Raw genomic sequence first — 17,591 nt, forward strand, 5'->3', positions numbered from 1 at the left:
CAAGGAACACAACGGAAACAAATTGCTGAGGAACACTGCCAAAGTACAGAGCTACAGAAGCCCAAGCAGGATAGGTGAGAGTGCCCTGTGGCACAGCCTTTGTGAGCAAAGAGCCAGGTGCTAGCAGACACTCCAAGAGTAAGGTGAGAATGGACCATGCATGCAGGGCAAGCATGGAAGAACTTACTGCACAGAATGGAAATTCATTCTTGGCTATAGCTGCCACACGTTTGTTACATATGAGAGGAGCTGTAAGAAACAATTTTCAAACAGATATTTATCAAGACAGTCGCAGTGGAACTAAGCGGCCAATCAATCAACGTTAGCCAAGCTTGAAAGGTACGAGCTCTCCCCTAGTAAAAGGAAAGCCAGGTTTCTAATTTTGTAATTTCCAGAGCTCAGGCTTGGTTCAACTATTTACCTTCTAAGATAAGGCCACTTTATGGCACATTTTTCTTCTGTGTCTTGTTCTCACTGATTGAGCAACAGCAGTCACTACACTGGTGGTTATTAACCCATGGCCTGCACGAATCTCCTGCTGGTGCTCAACTTCACATTTTGATTTACACACTTCTGACAAAGAAGGTGCTGCCACCAGCCAGAATGGCTGGAACCAAGGCACCATACTTTGCATGTGTTTCTGCTGTTGAAAGCTCTAACGAAGCACAAGTACAAGGTATATAGTCACATGCTGGCATTAGATACAGAGCAAGGCTAGAAAACAAAGAGGGAAACACAGAATGGCATCTCATCCAGGATGTGTAAGTGGCTTTTGAGTAGAGGTTTTCAATGAAAATTGTAAATATCTGATTGTGTAAGCATGAAGAAATTACTCTTGTGTCACCATCTCCCTTTAAACAGACAGAGCATTAAGTGAAATCCATTCTATTTAACTTCCAGTGGTCGGTATGCACACATTCTCTGTTCACCTCTTAAGTGCTACAGTCAGAGCACACCTCTGTACAAGGATTCTATACACTGCTCTTCCCAGACCTGTCTCCAGTCTCATGAGACTGATGGAGATTAAGTTGCTCTTTGTCTGAGGCTTGATGCGATAGGGCACTAACCTAGTTAGAGATATTAAAAACATGTCAACAAGGGCTGGAGCCTGATTGCTTTCTTTCAGCTCAAGTACCAGCATTTTCAATTTTAAAGCTAACAAAGTGATTAAAATCAAGTACAGACTCTTGCTTTCAGATACAACTAGAAAGGGGAGAATGAAATGTAAAAGAGATCTCTCTTCTGCTGGTGAATTTCATTTGCTTTTCCTGTCAAGAACTGCAGTAAAAGCAGACACAGGATATTCCGACTACATTCTTTGGCATTTTGAGAGGAAAAGTGGAACTCAGACTAGTTGCCCTTAGCCAGAATGACAAAGCACTTCTACTACAGCAGTGAAATCAGCTCTTCCTTTCTCCGGCAGGATGTATTTACAGTCCTTCTTTCGCTTTGACATTTCTCAGAAGGTTACTGGGAAGTCAAGGTCACAAGAACTCTGAAATCACTTGGGACAGACTAAAGGCTTTTAAAGCTGAATATCCCCCCTCCATAAAGGCGGAAGTCAAGGGGAAGAAGCACGCTCTGTTTAATTTGGGGTGTGCCCACCCTCCTTTTTATTTTTGAAAGCATAGCAGAAAGGAAAGTGAAACCAGCATGGGGTTTTTCTGAACTAATCTCTCATTTCCTCTATCACGTATTGGTTTTTATTTTATAAATCCGAGCAGGAACAAAATTTGCCATAAAACTTTATGGCACCACTTGCAGAAAACCAGGGGCAAGGCACTCCAAATGCCTCTGGGAAGTAATAAAAATAGAGGCCATATTTCAGTATCAGCATTTTCATCTACTTCTAGCATTGAAAAACTAGAACCACTCACATAACTACGGTTTGGTTCTGGGCACAGTTTTCACTCGTGCAAACTATTCTCAGTCTACTCAGACATTCCCATCTGAACTGAGAAGTCCCGTTCCATGCAAAAGGCAAATAATCAAGAGCAAGTGTACAAATAAGAGCTTCTTTGAGGCAATTAACTAATAGAAGGATGTGAGTGTAAGAAGAGTACGTGGTTTCAAGAGAAAGTTTTTGTATTCTTGACATGCAGGTACATGCATTTCCTGGGGTGGGGAAGACTCAGCATAATGCTGAGATTCAAATGCCTCAGGATATTTTGTGTTGTATGGTAATAACAGCCAGAGGATCCTTTCAGCTTTCCTTTAGTGCAGCCTGTGGAAGGAGCAATTACTGAATTAATTTTCCTTTCGTTGGTTGAGTCAGACAGCTTAAGTAAAAACAGATCATCAGGCCACGTGATATTCAGGTGCAGCATGACCAAACAGTTTGCTGCAAAGGAAGGAACTCAGACCACCATATGAATGGTAGCTTGCAGTTCCCCAAAGCAGCAAGTTATGCCTCCTATACTTCGGATATATAATCCAAGTTCTTCCCTCAATATATCCCAGTAGTAGAGAATTTGTGCTCCCACGTGCAGGATAGGATTCTCTAGATACTCTGGCAAGGTTTTCAGGACCTAAGCAGTCTCCTCCACAACTGCAGTGCTGTCACAAGATGCCCAGCCTGACTGGTTTTCTGAGGTATGCATTTCCTCTTCTGGCTTTCCTGAACTTTCACACAGAAATACAGCCCCCCTCAGCCCCACATCTCCTGTCCCAACAGAGCCAGCCTCTGTCACAGCACATGAGGCCGTTCCATCCTCCAGGCTGGAAGTGTGGCCCACTTGTGAGAAGAAAACATTAAAGGACTACAGCTCCAGTGCTAATAGTCCGTGCCACTGATATTCCTGATGCTCCAGTCTCAAAGGACTTTTGTCTTTGGACCCATTCATGCTACTGCTCAGAAGCTTTTGTACTGTATTCACTTCCACTCAATAACTCTCCATCATGTTCCTATGGTAACATCTGAAACAAATTTCTCTTCTTAGCATTCGATCATGTAAAGCAAAAAAACTTAATGCTATTCTAAATTATCTCCTGTTATTCTAAATAATCTCTAATAGATTCACTAGTTCTTTTACCCTCTGACCTCACCTTCTATGAAACTGGGGCTGCAATGGTACCTTTGTCCTGGATTGCTGAGATCTGGCTTCAAGTTGAAGGATTCTTTAGGATCAGGAATTATAATGGCAATGATAAAGAAATTAATCAATAGAGTGAGGTCAAGACTGAAAAACAGCTTGGCAAAGAAAATAACTGCAACCTGCAAAATATTTACTTGAAATAATTTAAAAGCAATCTGCTTCCACTGTTGCTCCTAATTAAGCCCTTGTACAAAAGGGACTTTGATAAGTAGGGTGTATTTGGGAGTTGGCTGCATCAAATACAAAGATGATTCTGCCTGTGTGGGTCTTTGGCCCTTGGTCTTTAATTCACAATCAGTTCTCTCCCTGTACTACATCACGCCCTTTCAGAAGTAAACCATTCGGATGCTCTGCCAAATTGCTACTGCTTCTGAATCTGATAAATGTCCATTAAAAATGAAAAGGATGCAAACAATTTCCAAGAGTGATAAACAGGAACTTATTTATTCCATAGGAATAGCAGCATCTTCTCTAACTCTGGCTATTTTATACATTTTCTAGATTATGCCTTCAATACACTCAAGGAACACATCTTTGAAGGCAGTAATTGTTCCACAGTCGTGACCCCCATTCACTTCCGTTGGACCCCAGGTAGATCTAAGTAGCAGATCCCTGCTGGCTTCAGCTGCTGGCAGTGCTGCTTACGACTGCAAAATCTACCTGAGATAGGCTTATATTAAGCACAAGCAGGATCTTTCTTGGCTGTAAGACTGCACTTTCCTCAGGACAGTTAGTGCACAAAGTAACACGCTGATATTTTGTTTGTTTAGTTTCAGGCATTTGTTTTAGTACAATGCACATTGAACTACCTTGGGTCTGCAGAAATTCATCCACTACATTCCTGCTTATTAATAAATGCAATGCAGCTGATGTGACAGAGCTGAACGTTCATTCTCATCCTCATTTAGCAAGCTGACAGAGAGCTCACACTGCCTTGGGTTCCACATCATGACAGCTTCCGTTCCAAACAGAACCACTGTCCTGACAATTGTTTGGGCAGGAAACATAGTAAGAAGGTGACTCTGAATAGGTGTAATTTTTATAGCTTGTTTCCCACCTTTTCCTCCAGCTGGCAAGAAAGAATAGCACAAGGGCTCATCTCAAGAAGGCCTTCTGAACTTTCCATCTGTCACAGGCACGGTTTCACCTGACTCACTCCTGTAACTATCATGAAGCTAACATGAAGGCATAAGCAAGATACATGTTTACTGACATGCAGTGGTACACAAAGTCCAAAAGGCATTAAAAGAAGAATACCAATTAAGAAATCCTCCAAAGAAGACGACAGTCCTGCTGGACTCTGTGTATACCTGCTGTGAAAGGCAAGGTCTGCCCTCGGAATTTATCTTTTAACTAAATTAAAAAGAAAGGAAAAGACAGACAAGGGAAAGTATTACAACAGGAGGCACAGTCCACAGCATGCAAACATTCCTACAGACAGTCTGCAATAAAACACAGACTTGTTTCCAAGTCTGCCATTTGCCATTTCATTGAATTTAGAAACACAGTGGCTCCCTAATGACACGTTAGCCATCACAGCCTAAAAGGAAGGTGACCCAAACAAGTTCTGAGTTCTGCTGCTAAACACAGACAGACCACACAAATAAGACTTAATGCAACAACTAGAGCTCTTGCCTCCCAAAATAATCCTTTCAACTGAGTCACCAGATCAAGCCAGAGGGATGCCTGGTCAGACTGCAGCCTAACGATTACAAAGGCAGGCACCATACTGTAACTACAGCACTAATTGGTCTCTTCCTGGATTCATCTCCCAGAGCACCACTGCCTGAGGTCTGGTTTAATGAGTCTTAAGGGATCTACTGCTGCTGCTGCTGTCTTAAAGCCTCTCACATGCATCTCAGTCATGCTTCTGTGGACCTATGACTAAACCATGCAAGTACAGGATCCAGGTCTCAGACCCAGGATCTTCAGAAGAAGTGTACAAAATGCAAACAGCAGGTGAGAGCACACGATGCTAATGTGTGCTTTGTTCCCTACTTACTTGGCCAGGTTCACTTTTCCAGGTTCCCAGTCCTATGAGAGGGATCTTCTGCCCATTGTAGAGTGCAGCAAAGTCACATCCTGCAGACATTTTTGCTTCAAGAAGAAAAAGAGCAAATTGAGTTTTTGCAGCAATTCAGTAGATTACATAAAATGTCCTTTTCTATACAAGAGTAAATAAATAAAATCACACAGGTCTTGATAATGCTTTAGTTATTACACTGGAACAAAGCTGAAGCAAGGTCTTCACAACTTCTAGTGGTACAAACCAGACCTATAACCTTATAGCTATAAAAGAGACCAGAAAGAAAGGCTCTTTATTCCTATTTTTTTATCTCTTTCTCAGTGCACAGCTGTGAGTTTTCTCCCACTTGAGAAGTACATACAATCTCTCCCTTCCAAATCAGCTGTAAGCATTGATGATACAGAAAGAAGCAAGGCCATGGGACTTCTGCACAAAGTCTTTCTCTTTTACCAACTCCCTACTGACTGACTGAGGAAAAAGCTCTGATTACTGCTGCAGTTGGTGATAAACACATTTTTAAGTAATTCTGACACATCAATATAAACAGCCATGTGCAAAAAAGCAGTAGGTCTTTATGTGTTTACACATTTTGAACCCCAAAATGGCTTTGTCATCCTGCTCTTTTCCATCTCCTTGCTCAAGTGGTAAGGGATGCTATCTTTTAAAGAGCTGAAAAGTCTCCTGTTCCCATACTGTGGAAATCTGCCTGTGGACTCTGCTGGCAATTTGACAACAAGAACTCAACTTACCTAAGATGCAGTTCAAGTACAGACAATATAACAACTAGTATTGCTATCACAGAAGGTAATAGTAATACTGATTTATCACAAATTCACAGGGGAGTAGCATTCTTCTATTACTAAAGGGAGAATATGAAAATACTGCACAAGGTAAACATCACTTTGGGCTTGGGCTTCTGTCATGCTTAACACCAGGACATGCATGCATTTTCCATGTGAAATGCAATACACCCCAGCAGGACCTTCCATTACCTGTTGCTGGCGTTATAGCTGCTGCAGACAGTAATCTGCTCATAGATTTTATCAAGGAGGAAGCTTTTATACTGTGTCCCAACATCCTCCCAATCTATCTTTCTGGCCGAACTGTTAAAAACAAACCACATTCAGGATGAGCTCCAAAGTCAGCCAGCTGACTTCAGCAGAAGATGAGGAAGTTACTTCTCAAGTGTAGCTGTGTCCAAACTCCTGAATGCTATTTACTTAAAAACACACAGACAAGAACAAGAGTGGAAGAACACAATGCTGGCTAAATGGCTGACTATGCAGGAGGAATGTATATCTTCAAAGAGAAGCCTTCACACAGAATACTGCTCCAAAACAGCCTTCTCCATAATGCTGTTACCACCTTTCTCCTACAAATAAGCACCTACTGATGGATGCCCTCACACAGAAAGTTTATATTTTCAATTTCTCACTCAGCTTCTCAAGCTACGTGTTTTGAGATGGAGGTCCCCAGCACTGTTAGCCTATGTAGGTCCAGGCTCAAGCAGCATTGTGCCTCGCACACAGCATGGCCTTCATGCTGCACACACCTCACAGATGCAGGACATGCTCAGCAGAACAGAGCAGCACGCAGGCAGCTCCCACTTGGTACCTGTCATTAGGCCACCTGCATGGCCTTGCCTTTATCTCACAGAGCAGGAAGTTCTCACGTGAGCATCTTCTCTGTTTGGCAGTACAAGTGAGTTGTTTTCTTGTAAGAGAATCCTGTAACAGCTCCAGTAACCAAAACAACGGGCCTACACAGCACACTGCATGTGCCATGGACAGCTGCTTGATGCTGTGCACACAGGGTGCCCACCAGGTGAAGGAATGTCTCATTACCCACACAATTTGCCTTCTTTATAGGGCTATAAATGCGATAAACAGCACTTGAGATACTACTTTGCTGAGTCTGAGTGCCTTTCCTATTGGGATTGCAATGGCCCAACACTTTCTGGTACAGAATAGTGGGACAAATCAGCCTGGATTTGCACTGGGATACATTCAGTCCGAATGGTGGTATAGAGGCAGTCATCAGACTGCTGGTGTGTGTCCATTCTGGGGAGGGGCTATAGAAAAGTCAGAATAGGACACTAACATTCTCTTCTGTGCTGAAGATTTGCACAGCCATTTTGTTGCCAGCTGTGCACAGCTGGGTCCACCTTACCTGGATTAAGCTGCCTGCATGATTCTGACATCACGCAATGCAACCAAGGCCTGGGGGCTTTCACATGCATGCTGCCCTGCAGCACCATACACCAGGCATGTGCTCCACACTGCCGTGTTGTGCAATCATCTTAAACGCAACACTTCACCCAGAAGACAAGGTGCACGTGTTTAATTGCTAACTAACATCAGCGTGTTCTGTGGAACCATTCGCTTCATGTAATATCGTTGTACATTAAACTGCAGTGAGAGCAGAGCTGCGGACTCGGGAAGAATGCAAACGCTACAAGAAAACACTCATTAATAGTTTCCACTCAGATTCTTCCCCTAATGAGGAGACACAAAGTGTCCATGACCCGTTGTCAGTCTGCTCATTATAAGGCAGCGAGGGGCTTTTAAGAAGGGAGAAAATACAAGCAAATACAAAAAAAAGAAGGTACAGCTGGTACAAGTGAGATACAGCTTCATCACTCATCTCTCCTATTCCCACACACTGACACGAAAGAGAATAACACAAAGCAATGCGTGCAGGAGGCTGCATTCGTAACACGGGAAGCGCAAACTACGCCCGTCCATCCACCCACACTCACAGCTCGCCGTTAACCGAAGCCACGAGCCTTCTGCCTGCAAAACAGCGCGTACTACGGCAGCAGCGCACACGGACGTGTATCGCTAAAACCGCAACAACGTCCCCTGCCCGGCCCCGCCCCGCCCCCCAGCCCGGGGGCAGCCCCGCGCTCGGCTCCCCCGCAGCCATGCCCGGTGGGCGCAGCGTGTGGAGCGGCGGGAGGCGCCTCGGGGCAGCGCGCCGCACTCACCGCACCGCCGCACGATCGGCCGCCGACGCCGCTCTGCGCTTCCGCTTCCGGCCGCCAGCGGGCAGCGCGGGCCGGCGCTGTGCGGGGCGCTGCTCTCAGACAGCGTTTGTGGGGCCCGTGCGCGGCCGGGAGCGGGGCTTGGTGATCCCTTCCCGCTCTGATAGTCTGTGCTGGTGTTTGTTTTATGGGCAGTCCTAATTATCAAGGATTCAGGGAACGCACGGTGGCATGGGGGTTGGACTCGATGATCTCTTCCAACCCTTCCAACCCCTACAATTCTGTGATTCTGTGATTTACAAGCATTTGATTTTAGCTTTCGTACTCAAAGGTGCATAAAGAAGTGCCATTTCCTGAGGAGACTTCAGGCTCCTGCTGCAGGTGCACAAGAATGCACTTCCTTATTTGCACAAGAAGGCTGCAAGCAAAATTGAAGCAGAATGACTACATCTGCGTATGTGCAGCCCTGCTGGTGCAGTCACAACTTGCAGTGATTTCAACAGGAACAGAATTGGGTCTGTGGCTGATGGCTGCTCTAGGCTTGCAGCATCCTAAACACCTCTAAGGAATACTAGAACCAGCTTTGGCGTTTACTCCAGGCTTCCATTTTTGCAGTTTATAAACTATATATGTGAATAGTTCAAAAAGAATAGTGAGATTGTATCAGAGTAAGGCAAAGTATACATCTAACAAGGCTCTGAGGAGCCTGCTGCTTTTCTAGAAAGATTGTCCTGCTGCAGATTGTTTCTGACTTCAACTGCTCGGGAGACTTAAAAGCACGAAGGTTAATTAATCTCTTGGGCACTCACATGACCAGACTTCCCTGGCGCAGCCTGTCCTGACATAATGCAGGAGGTGGAAGGAGGACACAGAAAAGACAAGACAAGAGAGGAAGTGGAACATTGGGGAAGAATAAAATGGGAAGGGAAAACTGATGGATTTCATTTATTTTTTGAGACTTTGCCAATCAGGAATCCATTGGAAAATCTTAATAAAATCAAAAATTCCTGAATTCTATTAACATCACATATGAAATTTTACCAAACCTCAGCTTCCAGTAACTGGAAATAGAATAGAAAAGGTAATGGAGGGTAAAATGGCTTGCCATCAAAAAGCAGACACCATCAAGACATGTGGTAATAAAGTATGTTAATAACCAAATTTTAAGAGAGCTGTGTAGGAAGGAAGAGGCTGAGCAGGACATTTTGACCTAGAAACACAGTCTTTGCTTGGGCAAAACAAGGAAAATGAAATACGTGCCTTGTATGTTGAATGATAGGTAATTGTTTTCATTACAAGTAGCGCGCAGCAGCTGCTTGTGCATGAATGCCCAGAGGCCTGGGAACACCTATCTGTTGCCTTACGAATTTTTGCATGTATTATGTTAAAATGTCCCCACACATACAGGAGTTTAGTCATACTGGGCTCCAGGAATATTGTGTGTACAGTGAGGTCAGTGTGCTCAGAATTCATCAGGCTTTATGTATAGGTGGAGACGAGCCCTGCAGAGCATTTACAGGCATGCAGGGATCAGCTCTGCTGTACAAGAGCTGTGCGTCTGCTTCAGGGCATGCTAAAGGCACAAACCCAAAGCAAAGTGTATCGTGGTAGCCCTACAAAATGGGTGTTATGCATGGAAGTGTGACAAATGAGCACAATGAGCACAAGAAAGCCAATATTGCTTTGTGTGCTGGCAATATGCTGGAGTTGTGGGAGACTGCCTTGTTGTAGAGCTGTTAATTAGGACCGCCCGGCCTTCCAGGGTAACCCCTTCCCGTGTGCCTGAGCTGCAGCAGTATCTCAGTTTATAGACCTCAGTTCTCCTTACCACACGAAGTTAAGAAAGTAACAGCAGGCAGATTTGACCCCACACCTGTATGGCACTGAACGCGCACTGAATGCACAGTGCTTTGTTAATAGATCTGACTTTACTGAAGTCAGTGACAAACTCCCATTCACCTAAATGGCAAACGCCAGCTGGATCTCATTCTTCCTCTCCGTCTCCGATGACTCCTAATTATTGCGGCTTGGTTCTATTGAGGTATTAAAGCCATTTCTCGTAACGAGCCACCTGACTCATCTCGCCGTGAACCGCTTCCAACCATTCCGCCGGCTGTTTCCCCGACGCCACCCAGCCGCCATCCAAGCGACGAGCGCTGCCGCTCTGCAGCCGCCGTGCAGCGCGGGGCAGATAAGGCGCGGGGCGGCTATCGGGCGCGGCCGCGTTGTGCCGAGTCATGCTGCCCCAGCGGGCGGCCCGGGAAGGCGGGACGGGAGGAACGGACCGGGAGCGCCGCGCCCGTCTCCTCGCGAGATCGGGGCCGCTATAAAGGGGCGGCGCGGCGGGGGCTGCGGCAGTTGGCGGCTTCCTGCTGGAGCGCGGGGCGCAGCTTGTGCGGTGCGCGGCTCTTTGTGTGAGTGGGGGCGGGGTGCGGGATGGGATCGGATCGTGCGTGCAGCGCGCAGTGCTCGGGGTGGGGGTCGCTTGGGGGTCGGGGTTGCACGTTGCTTTCGCTTATGGCTTACGTCCCGTCCCCTTTCTCTTTTTCCGTGTCCGCGGAAGGGGTCGAGCGAAGCGCGCTGGGCACGCTGCTCTCTGGGGAGGGTTCTGCTGGAGATGCTGCTTTCTGCAGCCGTTTGGCGTGTATTTTTTTCCCCCCTTTCTTTAAAGGGCTATGGGGCTGAGAGAAGCCGGGCACCGCTCCCTGCGCGCCGCCTCCCGGCCCTCCGCCGGCGCTGCGCGTGGGGGAGCGGCGGGAGCTGCGCGGCGGGGGCAGCTCGAAGCGGGGCCGGACCGGACCGGGCCTCGGGCGGCGCGCGCGGAGCGGTCCGGCTGCGGAGCGGCCCCGCCGGGAGCTGGATGGCCGTACCGCCCTTCTCCGTCCGCAGCTCGATGCCTTAACCGCGCTGCTGGGGTGGTGAAGGGGAAGGCTGCCGTGTTTTGGAATGGCCTTTCGCGCCCGTTGGAGTATCCTAAAGGTGTGAATTTCCAGTTGGAATGCAGGCCCGCCTTGTTGTAATTGCAGCCTGGCGGTAAGCGAGGCTGTGAGCAGCCGAGGCGCTCTGAGCTGCCGGAGCTGCGCTTCGTTTGCAGCGCCGTGCTTCCAGAATGAAGGGAGCTCGCACGCAGTCTGTGCTCTGTTCCTCGGCGGATTAGGAAACGCTGTGGCTGTGTGCTCTGTTCCTCGGCGGATTAGGAAACGCTGTGGCTGGAAATCCAAGCAGAACGTATGGCTGCGTGCTGCCCCTACCTGGGAGAGCAGGCGGTGGCAAATCGCATCTGCTTGCTTCAGAGCACAGCTCTTGCAATAGGATACCGCTACATCTCCTAACCTGATGTTAAAGACTTGCAGGCTATCTAAAAAGGGACAATAATTCCTCTCTCAGAAGTATCAGAGAGCGTCTGACTGCCTTTATTTGACACTGTATCCCTAGTATTATGCTCCAGGGAAGTGCTGATGGAGCAAATATAGGTCTGGCATAGTGCTGAGCAAAAGGATGACCTTGAGCTTGAGTACAGGGAAATAATGGAATTCCATGGTAGAGCACAGGGTCGTGTACTCCAGATAAAATAGGTATTGCTTAAAAGACAGAACTTTCTGGTAGAAGGTGTCTCAGAACTGTTGTGTGATGGTAGTTTTTAGAATAGTATCTGCATTTATGGCTCCGTGAAGCGATCAGAGGGCTTATTAATGTCATCATGCTAGACTGTTTCAGTACCATCTTACGAATGCTTTGCAGTTCTGGCTGCCTTGGTTCATAAGATTATGTCCTGATTTGCTGCATTTGAAGATGAATCCCTCAGATGAACTGGGAATGTGGAACTTTTTGTATGTGGCAGTTAAACATGCTGAGTCAGGTGGCATTTTGCAAAGCGAAATGAAGGACGGGGTTATTGTCTGTCTTCTCTGCATGTAAGAGGAGCCTTCAGACGTTAAACTCTTTGTAGAAGCTCTAAATTGATCCGTTTAAACTTGAATCAAAATTAAATCCTTATGACATCTGAGGTAATTCTGCAGGAGCTGTGGTAAGGGAGAAGGAGCCAAGAAATTAAGTGCATCTGACTCGTTCTGGAATGGACTTTGTGCCATGCAAGCAGGGTTTATAAAGGTCTTTGAATCTCAGCTTTCTGTAGCAATGTGAGACTCGGTAATACTAACCTTTCAGGGGCCTGTGTCTCCATGCCAGGTAATTCTTTTACATGTAAAATGACTTCAGTGAGATCACTTGAAGACCGAGCTGAAGGAACTAGGTTATGAAGTTGTCCATTTGAAGGATAGTGCTCTGGAAGTAACTGGAGTTGTGAAGTGCTGAATTCTGAAGTGCTGCATCTGTAGACTGAGCAAAAGTGCTGTGCAGAACATGTTACAGAGGACTAGACCTAGGGCTGGTGGCCAGAAGTAAACTTCTCTTGGCCTCATGTACACTCCTACTCTTTTTCAATGGACTGAAATGTTCAGGGGAACCAGCCTGGCTTCACTGGTTCAAGACTTTGTGGAACTTAAGTTGTTAATGTAAGATGTGAACCAAAATACATCATGAGTCTCTTGTTTGTAAATAAAACAAGGTTTCTTTGTTTGTGAGGCTGGAGAGTAGTTATGGAGAGCATTGTTCTCCTAGAGATTAATAAAACTCTGCTTGGAGACAAGGTTTGGGGTCTTAATTCCCTTGTGAACTTGAGCAAGAGTCTCCTCATCAGTAGTTTGGAAGGAAGGTTTTCTAATTCATCCACCTATTGGAGCTGGAAGACGTAGTGTGAATACAGCTAAAACTCTACAGGCTGGGAGAGAGTTAACTGCCTAATGAGCTGTTACTGGTCAAAGATAACAATTGTATTGTTAGGGAACTGATGTGCCATAAGGAATCTGCTTAGTAGTTCCATCTGGATACCTGACTACCCAGATGATGAGATTAACGTGAATTTTACTTTAAGCCTTGCTGCAAGATCAAATGCTGATTAACTACCCCTTGATGCATGAACTGATGTGATGCACCTGGAAATAAGATATATTCAAACATACAACTATCTAAACTGCTCTGTTAATTCTTTTCTAGATTGAATCAAGATGTCTTCAGGAAAGGCTTTCATTGGAAAACCAGCCCCTGAGTTTACTGCCACAGCTGTAATGCCAGATGGGCAATTCAAAGATATCAAGCTCTCTGACTATAAAGGTAGGCCTATGTGCATCTAATTACACAAATGATATCTCCCCATGTGCAGGAGTTGGGGTGGGGGAGCATCTAATTAAGCCTTGAATTTGGTTTCCAAGTAACAGTGACCACTTGACTGTAAACAATCTACAGTGATTTTGTTCATTGCTGACTGGAGTATGTTTGGGAGGATGTTGACAGCATGGCTGAATGCCCTAATTATGATGATTGTTGGTTATCAGCATAAAATTCCTCTAAAATAGGACACTTAAGTCTTATCCTAGATTCAGTCAGTTTGAGTCTGATACAACATCTTCAAAACATTAGGTGGAGCTACAAAATCTTGTAGGTTTATCTGTTGGTGGAAAGTAGAACTCCCTCTAACTAATGAAGCTTCTTTCTACTGAAGTACTAGAAAGCTATTCTCTTCTCTCACTGCTTGCAAGGCTGGTACTGCTATAGAACCTAAGAGATTAACTGGTGACATTGCTCTTCTAGGAAAATACGTTGTGTTCTTTTTCTACCCCCTGGACTTCACTTTTGTTTGTCCGACTGAAATTATCGCATACAGTGACAGAGCTGATGAATTCAAGAAAATTAACTGTGAAATAATTGGAGCTTCTGTTGACTCTCACTTCTGTCACCTTGCCTGGTAAGAATCGGCCTTTGAACCTCATACAGTATTGTGCCTGGCCTCAGTTCTTACAGGAACTGGATTCAGAGTATTCAGACTTAATTTACTGGTGTATCAAAGGCATGTAGGAAGTACTGTCATTCCAAGTGCTTCTAAACAGAATGGGAATACTGGTCAGTTCCTCTGTTACCTTGTGGCACCCTTCATGCATCCTGAGTGCACTTAGGGTGAGCCTCTGTACCTTATGAGCTGACCTTCTTGCTTTTAGGATCAACACTCCTAAGAAACAAGGTGGTTTGGGCACTATGAAAATCCCACTGGTCTCTGACACAAAGCGTGTCATTGCCCGAGACTACGGAGTACTTAAAGAGGATGAAGGTATTGCATACAGGTAATGAGCAATAAGGTAAACCTGTTGTTATTGCAACATACAGCTTTAGTGCAGAACTTGCATGTACTTGAACACCTGTAGCAAACTGAAGTTCTTAGCTATTCAAGAGGTAAGCTGCTTTAAGCTATTGCTTCTACAAGGAGAGACGTTACTTGTTTAGCCTTATGGTTTTGGTAAGCTAGATAAATGTCTGCTGCTTTCCTTTGATAACAGCATTACTTAGAGCGCTACCTATCTGCATGGTGCAGGTGAGCTTATGCAAATATGGCTAACACAAGGTGTTAGTTATGAAAGTGATTAGAGGTATTTAGTGAGGGATTAAAAGCTATGCTTTATCTTTTAGTCAGCTGAGCAGTTGAAGTTGCTGAGGGAGCTGAACTGTTAATTCTTCATGTGACTTTAGAGAGCTAACTGATCGGTGATTGGCCAGAGCTGTATTTCAAAGAATTGCATAGTTCTTTTTTCTTTAGAAAGAATTCCCTTCTTTTCTTCTTTTATTTTCATTCCACTGGTATTCCTTAAACCAAAATAAACACATTAAAGTAGCATTTTTACTTCATATTTATCTGCTATCTCTCTTAGCTCCTCTTGGCTGTGTTTATTTATCATGGTGTTGTATTAGCATGTAAACAGAGGGCTCTTCTTTTTGAGAAAGGAAGAGGTCAATAATGCTGTACCATGCCATTAAGTTTTGTGATGGAATGTTTCTGAAACTCGCTTCAGACAAATCTGTCAGAATCAGTGTTTAACTTCAGGTCTGTCTTTGTAGGGGTCTGTTCATAATCGATGAGAAGGGGATCTTGAGGCAGATCACAATCAATGATCTTCCCGTTGGCCGTTCTGTTGATGAGACCCTCAGGCTTGTGCAGGCCTTCCAGTTTACAGATAAACATGGAGAAGGTAAGGGTTCACTCTGATTCTCTAGAGAACAGTATTAACTAGAATAGGTTTGCTAAAAGATAGTAAGTATGTATATAGAATTGTGCTTCTTGTAATGAAGCTGCTCCTGTGAAGCGGTTTGAAGCACACCTTAATGCCATACAACCTTATTCCAGCTAATAGTCCATCAAGTATTTGCCTGGTGTTGAAATCACTTAAACGAAGCGCTGGGCATCTTGGCAAGTATGTAGAAGTGGTCTGTCTTCAATTAGACAACGCTCTGTAATACCCTTTTTCAATTAGAAAATACTCAAATGCTGAAGAACATGTCTTATGCTTGCCTCTACAGGCAAAACTAACTTAGACTCAGCTCTCAGGTGTGATAAACTGATGCAATTGATACTGATGATAAGTTTATTAAGCAGTCTGTTGAAGCATTTAAATTTTCTGATTTGTATTTGTGAATATTGAGGCCAGGCAAAGGGGAAAATAGCAAAGGGGAAAATGGCAAAGAGTTCTTGTGCCTGTAGTAGTGGTTCAAAGGTGCTTGAGGCTGGTTGCTTTTCGTAAAGAAGAGAAGAAGAAGAAAAAAAAAACCACTGCATATGAAAGCTTTGATGTGGTTTATTTAAAGCCAAAATTGACATATAGGTGTTAATATGTTTAGCTGTCATTAATTAATTGCAGGTATTGCTATTGGTCATGCTTAACTTGCTTCAGAACTGGTAGATCCGTGTTGCACTTTAATAAAACCAGTTGCTGTTGTACTTGTGCCCAGCCCCAAGAGCGTCAGTGTTTCTGAACTTGGATGCCATGTTCTAGGTTCTTTTTCAACTGAGGAGGTATCCCTAATATATGTTGATGGGGCAGTCACATGTCTTGCAAATGAAGCCTTTTGAGGTTTACTGTGCCCTGGAGTAGTCAAAATCTGGCAGAAGCTCCTCTTACAGAGCTAAGACTGAAGTCTAGGCTAGGATGAGGTATACAGCAGTACTCAGAAGCTGAGAGCTGAAGATGGTGCTGAATTGATTAATGTATGTTCTATGTGTTGCACAAATCTTAAAAGCTGTGTTGTTGCTAGCGTGCTTTGTCTGTATAAAACATTGAGCAGGAGTGGCTAGGAAGGCTCACATGTTCTTATTGTTTCAGTGTGCCCAGCTGGCTGGAAGCCCGGCAGTGATACAATCAAGCCTGATGTTCAGAAAAGCAAAGAGTATTTCTCCAAGCAGAAGTAAACTTTCGTTGAGTGGAAACTAGTATGCCTTACATAAAGAGCAAGTACCAGTTACCGAACTTTGACTAAATAATTGCGTTTGAGTCAAGGGATCATGCTATAGGTATAAACAGTAACTTTTTTTTTTTACTTGAAGGAAAGTTTGTCCTGTTGACAGTAACTTCATAGAAGACCCTAATGATCAATATCTGTACATCAGGGCCTATTGACTTTAGTGACAATGCAGTATATGTGGTTAGCCATGTGTTGCATATAGAACAATGGTATCCTTTTGTAACTATTAAACTTGTGGAAAGAGCACATCGTGTACTGGTCTTATGTAGTCAAGGGCTTCAAGAGTGGCGCAGGCTGTGCTTCTGTTTCACTGACAAGTACTGGCAAAATTAATTCACTAGAAAATACAGAAAGTTTTTTTTTTTTTCCTCTCTAGAGGGAACTGTACTCCTTCATAGCATATGGGGTATGGTGTGATGCCCTGGTTCAGTAAGACAGCTTCTAAATAGCGGTGAAAGATCATGGTCTCGCAGCTCAGTCTTTTGAACTGTCTGTAGACAGTTTAATTCCTGGAGGCCTTCTGCAGCTGCATTGCAATGGAGATACTAACACCTCAGTTCTGTGTTTCTATAGGAAAGTTCTTGGCAGAAGAAAAATCTGGAATGTAGAGCAGCACAGTTTGACCTGGATCTGTCAGGGTTAAGAAATGCTACAGTGCCTGGAGTGTGAAGCCCTGTTGTGGCTGACAGAGGCCAGGCAAGTCTTAATGTGCGGTGTAAACTTATTTCTGCATTTATTTTGGTTAAATTTGATTGCATAGGCAAAAACTCTGGGAATCTTAATGTCCTGTTTGAAGACAATAGAGGAGTGGAATACTGGGCTTCCTAGAAAACAAATTTCCTTGGATATGATGTGGCTTCTTTGGATACACAACGTGGAGTTGACAGGACTGAGAACATGCTAGTTGATCATATGACTACAAGGTGCTGAAGATCAAAAGGGTGATGCTATAAACTTGGATTGGCTCAGCTTCACCTTTAATCTTTGTACCAGAAATGAATTTTATAATGTGCACATAAGGCCATAGTCATATGCCTTGATTAACTTAAACTTAATTACAGCTGCGTTGGCCATGTGGCTTCATGGTTAAAGGTGCCTTGTAATGATGTTCAGATCAGCAGGAACTATTGCTTTGCAGTGCAAG

At 44.6% G+C, this 17,591-nt stretch overlaps 2 protein-coding genes across 4 annotated transcripts in view; one reads left to right on the plus strand and one right to left on the minus strand.

Annotated features, from left to right (window-relative positions):
- AKR1A1 (aldo-keto reductase family 1 member A1) overlaps positions 1–17,591 on the minus strand; it is a 357,612-nt gene that overhangs the window by 10,453 nt on the left and 329,568 nt on the right. Inside the window, exons 1-2 of one of the 3 annotated variants that reach the window (XM_048945000.1) lie at positions 8,108–8,236; positions 5,098–5,192 (exon numbers count right to left, since the gene is read on the minus strand). In XM_048945000.1, the coding sequence (XP_048800957.1) occupies positions 5,098–5,187 (90 nt within the window). In that variant the 5' untranslated portion in view covers positions 5,188–5,192; positions 8,108–8,236. Of the gene's footprint in view, positions 1–5,097; positions 5,194–7,879; positions 7,997–8,107; positions 8,237–17,591 lie in introns of those variants that run through there. The other 2 variants (XM_048945001.1, XM_048945002.1) reach the window with 2 other exon arrangements.
- PRDX1 (peroxiredoxin 1) lies at positions 10,385–16,693 on the plus strand. Its single transcript, XM_048945011.1, has 6 exons — positions 10,385–10,518; positions 13,160–13,276; positions 13,754–13,907; positions 14,158–14,280; positions 15,050–15,180; positions 16,309–16,693. Exons 2-6 carry the CDS (start codon positions 13,171–13,173, stop codon positions 16,392–16,394), a joined length of 600 nt encoding a protein of 199 aa, XP_048800968.1. The 5' UTR covers positions 10,385–10,518; positions 13,160–13,170; the 3' UTR covers positions 16,395–16,693.

This window comes from Lagopus muta, chromosome 5 (genome assembly GCF_023343835.1).
Source record: "Lagopus muta isolate bLagMut1 chromosome 5, bLagMut1 primary, whole genome shotgun sequence".
NCBI lineage: Eukaryota > Metazoa > Chordata > Aves > Galliformes > Phasianidae > Lagopus > Lagopus muta.